At 44.5% G+C, this 11,679-nt stretch overlaps 1 protein-coding gene across 1 annotated transcript in view; it reads left to right on the forward strand.

Annotated features, from left to right (window-relative positions):
• LOC100592845 (myomegalin-like) overlaps positions 1-9,128 on the forward strand; it is a 69,124-nt gene extending 59,996 nt beyond the window's left edge. The window contains 7 exon segments of the mRNA XM_030823647.1: positions 1,188-1,427; positions 3,457-3,574; positions 4,132-4,357; positions 5,290-5,433; positions 6,519-6,657; positions 6,964-7,010; positions 8,662-9,128. Coding sequence (XP_030679507.1) covers positions 1,188-1,427; positions 3,457-3,574; positions 4,132-4,357; positions 5,290-5,433; positions 6,519-6,657; positions 6,964-7,010; positions 8,662-8,703 — 956 coding nt within the window. The 3' untranslated portion in view covers positions 8,704-9,128.
• Positions 9,129-11,679: the final 2,551 nt, after the last annotated feature.

Genomic DNA, 11,679 nt, shown 5'->3' on the forward strand with positions numbered 1-11,679 from the left:
TTCATTCTGAGCTACCTTTCCTTTCATGGTTTCCTCCCTGCCTTTCAGGACTCATTTCAAAGCTACAACCACTAAAGCTCTATAACCTCTTACCTGTAATTTCAAAATCCAGTAAGATCTGCAAATTAAATTTTTCAAATACTCATTTAGTGACAAAATCTAGATGATCTGACAAGAGGATATTCATGTCTTTATTTATCTACTTAGAATATTCACATAGCTCATTGCAGAAAGAGTTATACGTTTGATTAAGGATTGTGGCTCACATGCAACTAGATACATGTTATATATGATATATGCACCCTGTTGCCTTGCTAAAAACTAAAACAAACTTTACCTTTTGAAATACGTTTGGCCTTAAGGTTTTCAGATAAGGGATTGTGGCCTTGTAGAATATTTCTTAGATCTCTTCATCCCCAGTACAAAGAAATAAACTACATGTGGTGAATGGAGGTAAATATATATACATATATATGTGTGTGTGTGTATATGTGTGTACATATATATGTACTTGTATATATACATATATACACCTATATATAGTATGTATATACACACAACATATATATACACACTATATACAGGTGTATATATATATATATACACACACACAATATATAGGTGTATATATATACACACACACACACATATATATATAGAGAGAGAGAGAGAAAGAGAGAGAGAGAAAGAGAGAGAGAGAAGTTGAAAAACTCACTTAGTTATAATCCCCAGTCTAAGGTGCCCAATTCATATTCTCACATGCTACCAAAAGGCCTCCTTCTTCTCCTGTTTCATTTTTGAGAGTGAAGACTATGAAATCTCTTTCTCCCTCATCCCCTACCCTTCTCTAGCTCAGTGCTGACCTTCTACCTTGGAGGATCTTATACTTTAGCCTACAGGACTAAGGTTACTATGGAGATGAAATATGGACTTATCCTCATCTGCCAATCAAATGCTCTGTAGGTGCATATGTGTAACTTAAGCCGCAGGGAAGTTTCAGACTGGATGTGTGCCAGCTCAGTGCCATCCCCAGGCCACACACAGAAATGGTGACATCTCTATCATAGATGGGTTGCATGAGACTCAGATGATAGTGGGGTCCTTGGCAGAAAAGAATGTCACAGAGGGTTCTGAGAAGTGCTTGGAAATACTTGGGTCAATGTTACCAGACTCCTCTTCTCTCTTAGCTTACAGCCTGGATGCCTGTCACCAAATCCCTTTGAGCAGTGACCTGAGCCACCTGGTGGCAGCGGTATGAGCTCTGAGGGGGCAGCTGGAGCAGAGCATTCAGGGGAGCAATTGTCTGTCACTGCAGCTGCAACAGCAGCTGGACAGCGGTGCTGGCAAAGCCAGCCTCAGTCTCTCCTCCATTAACCAGAACTTTCCAGCCAGCGCTGACCCTGGAAACAAGCAGCTGTTCCTCCAAGGTAAGAAGGAAAGGGGACTTAGAAAGCCCTTGGCCAGTGGGGAGATCACCAGGATGTCTGCAGCAGAAGGTGCAATCAGCCTGGTCCATGCTCCTTAGGGTCAGGTTGAAATCAGAGATGCTCTAGTCTAGCAGCCTGAGTGAAAGCATGGGATTTAGGTCAGACTGGGCTCCAGATTCTGAGTTTACCGCTTACAGGTTGTTTGATTTGGGCAAGGTGTTTAAAGCCTCAGAGGTTTAAGCCTTAGTTTCCTCATATTTAAGATGAGGATAATAACAATATATACCTTATATGATTTTGAGCATTAAATGAAATCATTTACAAGCGCTTGGCACACTAAGAATTGCTCAATAATTAGCAGCTGTATATGTTCACATCTTTTTCTTGGATTTGCTTAGTGCTTTAGTATTAGCCAAGTGTTTTCATGTATATAATTTCATCTGAAGTAAAGCAGGTTTTGCTGTCTTTAATTGATATTTCAATGTATTTCACAAAAGAAAACTTAGGTCTTGAGATATTAATAGACAAGAAAGGGTTTAGAGAAGTTATAGACAAAGCCAGGATCAGAACCAGATGTTGTGATTTTCAGTCTGTGTTCCTTCCAGCTCATTGTGCCCTGTCTCAGTATTCTGTAGTCCCCCTTTCCCTCACAGGTGGGGAACTCAGTGTGTGGTAAAATGTTCCTCCCCTAAGGAAACAGGGCTCTGGGGAAGTCCTGGATGGTGGGTGACTTATTTCGGGTGGCCATCATTCGCTTTCTCTACCCCACCCCTTGCCTGCCTTTCCAGATAGGCGTGTTTGACCAGGTCCCCCTTCTCTTCTCAATATCCCCCATCAATCTCACTTCTCCCAGTTTTCATTGAAATGTCAATGGTGTCCCCCTAGTCTCTTAAATCATTCAATTTCTACTTCCTCTGTCCTTTTTTCCTTTTGATACACCATTTAGTACACCATCTCCACTCACCTCCATGGCCATACATTCAATTTTATTCAAATCAGGAACCACTTCTGTTCAGTTTCTCTAAAGCTGAGCTTTCAAACTCTCCTACCAGCTATTTCTGGGTCATGTTAACCTTTATTTTTCTGTGGTTCTTGTAGATGCTCATTTATCTGACAGTAACCGTATTTGTCAAATGAAGGTGACAATAACACGATTATGCTGTTTTGGCAATTCAATAAAAAAACACACGTGGGTCACCAAGCAAACTGCCTGGCTGCCAGGAACTTCTCAGCTTACATTAGGTGGATGCCTTGCCCTCCTCTGGGCTGTGTTGATGGTTGTGGTGTTCAGTTATGTCTCCAACTCTTCCTTCTAACTGGGCCTTCCCCTCTCACTGGCTTCCCATACAGCAGCCAAGACTCATCCCCACTGGCGCAGTCCCTGCCCCTCTTTCTCTAGCACCCCCGAGGCCTGAGCCAGAAAGCAGGCACTGGGTAACACTTGCCTGAGCAGGACCTTTTCTAACTTCTTTGTGATATTTTCAAATTCCTCCACCATAGGGTTGCTTTTTGGTCTCCAGCAAGACAATGTTAACCCACCAAACCTTGTGTCTCCATTCTTCTCATACAAGTCAGTTTTTTCAGTATTACCTCATCAGAATGATGACTAGAATGTTGAGTTTAGTCCCCCATGAATCCATTCATTCCTTGATTCCTTGATTCTACATTTTAATATGTACTATGTATAGTTATACATATTACATTTAGTTACAGGGCATCGTATTAGATACCACACACAAATTATACTCAAGACTGAGTTTATAAAAATACACCTAATAATTTTTCAAACTAGAGGTTACTTTCTCATGGAACACTCCTCAATTAAAGGAATATCTTTTTGTTCGGAAGAATGGACATATTCTGAACTCAGTGACTCATGGGCTTTTGCTTTTGCTTGTGGGGTTTGGATAATTCAGTAAGAGGAGAGTCCTGCCACCTTAGGTCTCATTGGGGATGGCTAGGTGTGCATGTGCTTCACGTGCAGTGTGTTCCAGGGCTCCTGAAAACTGTGGTTGCCTTTACCCCCTAGATTCAGCTGTGTCCCCTCCAGTCTGGGATGTTGGTATGAATTCCCCAGCTCTGGTCCTCCCCAGCTCTGCTTCCTCTACTCCTGGCTCAGAAACGGCCATAATCAACAGAACAGATGGTAAATATCGCAACTAAAGGGCCCAGGGACTGATGATGGAAAGAGATTAATGCAAACAACCTTTTGTTGTCTCTAAACATATTATCTCTATTTAGAGATAATGCTCCAAGGCCTTTACCCTACTCCCTGCACCTTCTGTGGCTGCCTTTCTTGCCATTGTTCATCCTCCTGTAGTTTTCCTACTGCTGTTTTTGCTTCATTGCACCATAATCTCTCCATTCTTGAAAATGCTGTCTGTATCCAGCTTGATTGCCTTGTCTCTTTCTTCTCTACCCAGAAACTTATTATTTATCATGATTCATCCTATTTCATTTGTCAATAAGGAAAAAATTGTCTCCTGGCAAATTTATCATTAAGAGATAATGTAAGAAAGATTACAAAAATATAGAAGCCAGAAGATCTCTATGGACTTTGCCCCACCCTTGTACATTCCAAGGCTTCCTTTCTTTTTCCCAGCCTCTTCCTTTTCTCGTTCCCTACCTCTTTTGAGTTGGAGCAAACTGAGGATATCATTATGAATAACAGAAGATTCTGTTGTGGTGTCATTTTCTTTTTCAAGCTTGGTTTGGATACTTCTCCAGTAATGAAGACCCCTCCCAAGCTGGAGGGTGATGCTACTGATGGCTCCTTTGCCAATAAGCATGGCTGCCATGTCATTGGCCACATTGATGACTACAGTGTGCTAAGACAGCAGATTGCGGAGGGCAAGCTGCTGGTCAAAAAGATAGTGTCTCTTGTGAGATCAGCGTACAGCTTCCCTGGCCTTGAAGCCCAAGGCACAGAGGTAATCACACCTGTAGCTTTAGGTGCACTCTTTCCTTGTGCCCTTTATTCCTTTGATGTTAACTCCTTCTCCCACCATTTTTGTTTTTTTCATGCTTTGCATCTCTCAACAGCTGAGGATTCCTCTTCCATGTATAGCAGCCAGGCCCTTTCTTCTCTATCTCCTATTTTCGCTGTGAGTTCTGCTCTGTTCCTGATGTAGCTGACTGGATATTTCCCCTCAGCCCCACAGAAACATGTGGCATTGCCTAGCAGCCTTTGGTAGCTTATTATCTACCACAGTCATGCAGGCACATGACCATCTCTGGGCAGAGTCGACTCAATGGGATGGACAGAAACTGAAGGATTTGCAGGTGTATGGCCCCCACATGTGGAAGGGGCAAGAAGTCTGGCAGCCATGGCATTTCCTAGTGCAGACTGCATAGGGGGAGGGAAGGCAGTCAGCAAAGCTTCTCAGAGCACCTTGCCAGTGAGAGAGACCAGGAACCTGTGGCTGTGCTGTCTGAGCTGTTGGAGACCCATGGATGCATAGGGACAGCCCTGCCTCCACGGAGCCCCCACAATAGAGGGCAAGATACACACCCTAGTAGGTAAGCCCAGTAAGGGGCTACAGGCACAGTATGAGAAGTCATCCTCTGTGCTGTGAGAGCGCCAATGCAAATGTGGTCATTTATCTCAGGCAAGGAAAGTAACAGGTTCATAGAGGACATAGCAAGGGGGGTGAGTTTTGAAAGCCTTGTGAGTTCTGCAGGTGGAGGAAGGCATTCCTGGTAAAGGGAGCAGGACCTTAGTTCTGAGAGCTGCAAACGGTTGTGCGAGGGCTTCACAAGTTCAAGCAGGTGCATGTTCTGTGCCTCACTCACAAAGGAAGCTTGAACCCACGCAGGGGGAAGGAAGTAATCTCTCCGCTCCTGTGGTGTTACCTTTCCCCAGGTGCTAGGCAGCAAAGGCATTCATGAGCTTCAGAGCAGCACCAGCGCCCTGCACCATGCCCTAGAGGAGTCGGCTTCCCTCCTCACCATGTTCTGGAGAGCGGCCCTGCCAAGCACCCACATCCCTGTGCTGCCTGGCAAAGTGGTAAGATGCCAGTGTCCTTTCTTGGTTCAAACCCAGTTCTCCTGTCCTCCAATACTGTTCTGTCTCCTCAGTGTCACAGCTTTTCCAGAAAATCAGGAGCCACATAGTGACCTGGGATAGACAGGAACTTACAGGAGTGTCCCTGGAGGGACATCTCTGACCCATGGTGGCTGCTTTCATTGCAGCTCTGAATACATCCCATTCCCCGCCAGCCCCCTGGCCCCTTGATAAGACATCAAAGAAGAAGAGGAAGGGGTGTGGAGAAGGCGGAGGCATCATAACCCTGGCAATCCATAAATGTTCAGTTTCTTTACCTCTGAAGTTTGGCTGAGCTGAAATTCAGTTAAAGCTTCAGCACCCATCTCCCACCCCTCAGGTCCCATGGTCAAATGATCACAGAATGCTCCCATGAGACTGAGCCTTTTTAGCCACTGCCTAGAATCCCAGCATATCACTTAAGCTGGCATCTCTGGACCAGGCCTGGGGAAAGTCAGCCACCCCTCAGGATCTGCTCAGAGCTCAGGCTAACTCTGATTGGCAGACCCCTGTGTCGGCCAGTTTCAGGATACCCTCCCCAGGGATTCTAGCTCCAGGTCAATGTCACCAATACCTTTTGGATCCAAGTATGCTAATTCCAGGGAGAGGGTGTTTTGCCATCTTCATGTTGGCACAAATATTTACAAACTTGCAAACTTTCCTGAGTCCAGATCTCTCTCCCCAGCATAACATTTCTGAACTCTCAATTTTACCTGTGAAGGAAGAGTGACAGAACTGATATCAGGACTAAAGCAAGGTCCTCTTCAGAGTTGGGAGTTTTATACCAGCCTGAAGCGAGGTTCTCTTAAGCTACAGGTGTGTAGGCCTGTGCTAGTCTGCATGGGGAATTCCAGAGTCTCAATATTCCTAACTAATGGCCTCATCCTAAACTGTGCTCAGCTGGAGGTATTCGAGGTTGTGAAGGAGGAAATCCAGTTCAGGAGAGTGGTGATGATTGTAGAATCCTTCTTTGAATTGGAAAGAGCCACAAAGCACAGGGTGTTTTAGGCCTTCTGCCTGGTCAGTAAGAGTCTGTTCCTCGTATCCAGGGAGAATCAACAGAAAGGGAACTTCTGCAACTGAGAACCAAAGTATCCAAACAGGAGCAGCTCCTTCAAAGCATAGCTGAGTGTCTGAAGACCGCCAACCAGCAGAAGGAGAGCATGGAGCAGTTCATCGTCAGCCAGCGTAGGTTCACTGAGAGGGAATGGGGGAAGAAATGGGCAGTCTTCCGGAAGTCCCACTTGTGCTTCAGATGAGCAGTGACCAGGGGGGCTTGGAGATGTTGGGAGTGGAGACTGATTTGATGTCCCCAAACCTCCTGTGCCATGAGCAATTGTGGATGCAGAGGGTGGGGAGGACAGGGGGTGGATAGCAGGAGACTCCAAGCTGAATGGCCAGAAAGAAATAAATGCTTTAGAATTCTCACGCTAAGCAAGTAGGGTTAATTTCTGCTGGTGATTTCTACTCTGTAGTGCTCTTTTGTTGTTTCAGTAACCAGAACACACGATGTTTTAAAGAAGGCAAGGACTAACTTAGAGGTAAGGAAACTACTGCACCAGTCAGAGGCACCAAGCCTGTCCCCAACCAAGCACCATCTGTTAGCAGATCTCATAGGCAACCCTTGGCCTGCTTTGGCCTTCCAGGAGATTTCAGGTCCACTTTCAAGATCACAGGTCCTCAGTGAGTGTCCTGCTAGTTTCTGATGACCCCATCAGCTCCTGCCCCTGTATCTTGGTTCACTCTCACGTTGTCATCATCTCTCCTTTTTACTCCAGTTTTTCTTCTTTGATGCCAAGTCAGGAGACTGGAGAAATGCAATTCAGCTGACTCTTGAAGTCATTAGACATTCGGGAGTCTGCCTCTGAATGAGCTTTTGGTAGAGGGATCTTGAGGCCAGTTGTGTGTTCTACTCTTCAGGAAAAAGTAAAAGCAATTTGCAACCTGATAAACTGATTTCACTGCACACTCCTGGGTTAAGAACAGCAATTTGATTTTGCTATATCTTTAAGTAACATGACAAAATAGATCTGTTGGGTCTCATTGGTCTAAAAGAGAATTTGTTAATAAATAACAACTCAATCTTCAGGGGAAAAATGTTTTATGTGTACCAGACATTATCTACATTTACTTAAAACACTAAGTGTTAATCATTCTCTAGGAAGTACTTTGAAGAAAAACTTGAGGTATATGAAGTGGTTTAAAAATCAGAAACTAAACCTTTTAATGTGGACTTCAAAGCTTTGCCATAAGCAATTGAGCGTATTCATAGAAATGTTTCTAAACCATAACCTGAGAGAATGTTGATCTCCACAGTGTAAAAATAACTTGGGCCAGTTTAACTTGCTCTTTTTTTTTTTTTTTTCCCCTTCACTAACTCTCTTTTGTTTTTCTCTGATAATTCTTCTCTTTCCTGGGCCTCCTTAGAGCAGCACTTACAGGACTGCCTCTGTAAAGCCTTATTCCTGTTCCAGAAAAGGTAACCCAAAAAGTCTCTAGTAACCACTAAAAGGTAACCCAAAAATCTCTAGTATCCACTGGCTTTCTCCAGCATGGATGCTTTCCCCTCCACCTCCCAGAGATCACCGGAAAGGACTTGAGGCCTTGGTTCTAATCCCTGGCTTATCACTAACTGCTCTGTGGCTTTGGCTTGTCCCTTAGTCTCTGTGAGACTGCTGCACCCTCATCTGTCAAACATGGAACTGGACTTAGTTGAGCTCTGAGGTGCCTGTGGACTTGGCCCCTCCACACACTCATTATGGCGACTGGACATAAACTTAACAGAGGACTTCCCAGCAAAATGTCCTCTTCTTCCTACAACAGGCTGTTTCTATGTGTGCATGTTTCATGCTAAGCACTTCTTTCTTGGGTGGAGATGACAAAGGCCTCTTTCTGCTGAGAAAAAGTGATTTGGAGAGTCACCTGGCCCCTGAAGAGGGAGTGGTAGGATCCAGCCACCCAGTGTGCAGTGAATTGGAGCAGGGATCTCAGCACACAGGGAGGTGTGGAGGCTCCCCCTAACCTCAGGCACCTATTGCTTCTCCAGACTGCAGTGCGTGTTCTTAGCTCATCCTCTTAACTGGCTCTCACCATGCTCCTGGCTTTGGCCGTAGCTCTCACTCCAGCTTCAGGTAGCCATCAGTAGGGCCTGGCAATATACACTGATTTGGTTTGTTTTGTTTTTGTCTGCAGGTGAAATCCCTAAGGGCTCTGCCGTGTGCTCCAGCCTTGTGACCCTTGCCTTCCAGGAACCATGCAAGAAGCGCAGCCGCCAGAAGTCCTTAAAACAGCAGGAAACCTGGGCCTGTCCACCTTTTGTGCAGCTATCTAGCTGCTGAGGAACATGTGGGCCTCATTCCTCCGAGTCCACCGGAGGGTCCAGAAGAGGCAGTCAGACATGTATCCTGGTGGAGCTGGGAGAAAGGCAGAAAGCCTTTCTGACAGCTATGGAATACCATTAGCCAAGGTCCACTTGGCCCAGCACTAAGCAAAAGATGCGTAGTTTGCATAGAAGGTTTTGTGATATTGCCTCTCAACAGCCCCAGCAGCTTGGGAACTGGCAACAGCACATTTCTTGCCTCATCAGCTGTCCTGAGGTGGAAAACTCAGTGGATATAGGACCCTGATTCCAATGAATGGGGCACGTGGTCCCAATGCTGGAGCTACTCTGGCAGGTTCTAAAAGCACACTGCTGAGCAGCGGTGCCCTGCCAGACACTGCTGGCAGAAGCTCAGTGAGCACTACTCACAGATCCACACCTGACCCTGTTGGATCGAGTCAGGCGGGCTTTGGTCTGCACTGTAGCACCTGCGTTCTTCGAGTTCACATCATGAATGTGGTGACTTCCCAGATACCATCTCAGGCTTAACCTAGCACATCTATTTCTTTTCTTCTATGATATCCAAATTGGACTGACCTCACTTCAAATATGCTATCCCATTTTATCATCCTGTCTTACCTTGGGGAAATTGGGGACTGATGGCCAGACCAATTCTGTTGACATTGTTGCATAGAGCAAACCTGTGCTCATTTCTAAGTGGCATGGGAGAGGCCCCTAGCCATAATAAAGCCTAGTCTGTGTCTTCAGAGTGCTGATAGAATGTGCTTGTGTGTATAAATGTATGATATAGATTTACATATGTTGCTATCACTATATATTGAAGGCCAGCATAACTGGTGTACAGGGTGGGTGAGAGAAAAGGAGTCTTTTTGGTGATTATTAAAGTAAAATGTGTAAAGAAATAAATAGTTTTTCTTTCACTGCTTTGTTTCCCATTTCTGCAACAATCCCTTGACAGTATAAAGAACTGGAAAGAGAAAATGGGAAAGGCAAACTGTATTTAAGAAGCGCATAGTCTAATGCTTGAACTCTAACTTTAAAAGATTAAGATTTTCCTTCCTTGTCATTTTGTAAGAATCCCCAGTCTGAAAATATGACAGAATGGTTCTTAAACTTGGTGTGCCTGAGAAGCAGCTGTGGAGATTATAGGAATTACCTCCTGGTCTCCAATCCCAGGAGATTTAGTTGGTGTGAGCCCTAGAATCTGCATTTTTTTAATATAAGCACCCCATGTGATTCCATTACATGTGGGCTGCAGATCACAGTTTAAAAAAACAGTGTTCTGTTTTTTTTTTTGTCCTTGCGATAGTTTACTGAGAATCCCAGCTGTTCAGAAAGTATAAAAATCTGAGTGTTGTAAGAGTTCAGAAGAAAAGAGTGAGGGATGAGATCAAATCTGTTCATGAGTAGTCAAAAGTAGTTGGTGGAGGAGAATCCCATGGTGTTCAAAAGAAAGCAAAAAAAAAAAAAACTTTTAGTATATGCCATCTGATTAAATCCCTCAGCACAGCTACTTTGCTCATTGCTAAATCAAGCCCTAAATAAACTATTATTCTACAAAAAAAACAAAACAAAACAGTGTTCTAGAACATTGAATCAAAACTAAAACTATATTCAAGAACCTGGAATCAAAAAGTATGTCATTCCATAAACGATGATATAAAAACTTTAAAATATTCCTTGGGAAAAGTCCTTAGCTACATGCTTTTGATCCCCAAGATTAAAATAAAGCTATCACTTCACAATTATTTACTAGAAACATTTAAAAAATAAACAGATAGAAGGTGGAGTAATATGGTGGAATAGAATTCTCCAGCAATGGTCTCCCTGAAGGAACATCAAATTGAACAACTATCTATGCAAGAAAACACTTGCACGAGGGCTAACCAGGTGAAAGATCATAGCACCTGCTTTTAACATGATAACAAGAAAAGGTGCATTGAAGAAGGGAGGAAGGACAGTCTTGCATTGCCTATGACACCTCTCCCCCAACCACAGGAAATGCATCTCTGAAAGAGAATCTAATGGCTTGGGGACAAAGAGGAAAGTGTGGGACTTTATATTGAAACTTAGTACCAGTCTTGCCATAGTGACACACAGCACTGGACAGAACCCCACAGCACTTGATTCCAGGCTGGTGCCCACAGAAGAAGCATTTAGACCCACCCTGGGCCACAAGGGAATCAGATGCCCCAGCAGGAAGAACCCACCAAAGTTCTGCCTGGCTTTATCACTTTAAATTTCTTGGGCTTCAAATAAATTTCAGTGGCAGGCAGGCTGCCGTGACCGCAGTCCTTGGGCAAGCCCTGATGCTGCATAGGTCTGGAAGGCCCTGGACTTGAGGTGTGAGCCAGTATGATGGAAGCAGCTGCAGCAGCTATGGGGAATGCCTGTATCACCCCTCCCCACACTCCAGGCAGTGCTGCCTGAAGAGAGATTCCTTTTGGTTGGGAGAAAGAAAGGGAAGTAAGCTAGGGGCTTTACCTGGGAATGCAGAGAACAATCCCTGATCTTCCCCAAGTCCACGGGGCTAGGGACCTAGGAATCTATTAGAATTGCAGTGTACCTGGGCCAAGGGTGCCCTGTAGTACAAAAATGGCTGCAGTAATTACTGGCTTAAGGAATTTGTCAGCCCACTTTGAATTCCTGGAAGGTCCTCTGAGGGATAGGTACAAAAAAGACCTGACTGCAAAGGCCAGAATAAATACCGTATTCTTCAATGCCCAGATATTGACAAACATTGACAGTATCAATAACATTTAAGTCAATATGACCTCAACAAATGGACAAAGTAAGGCATCCAGTGACCAACCCTGGAGATATGGAGATGTGTAACCTCTTAGAGAATTCAGAATAGCTTTTTTGAGAAA

This window comes from Nomascus leucogenys, chromosome 12 (assembly GCF_006542625.1).
Source record: "Nomascus leucogenys isolate Asia chromosome 12, Asia_NLE_v1, whole genome shotgun sequence".
Taxonomy (NCBI): Eukaryota; Metazoa; Chordata; class Mammalia; order Primates; family Hylobatidae; genus Nomascus; species Nomascus leucogenys.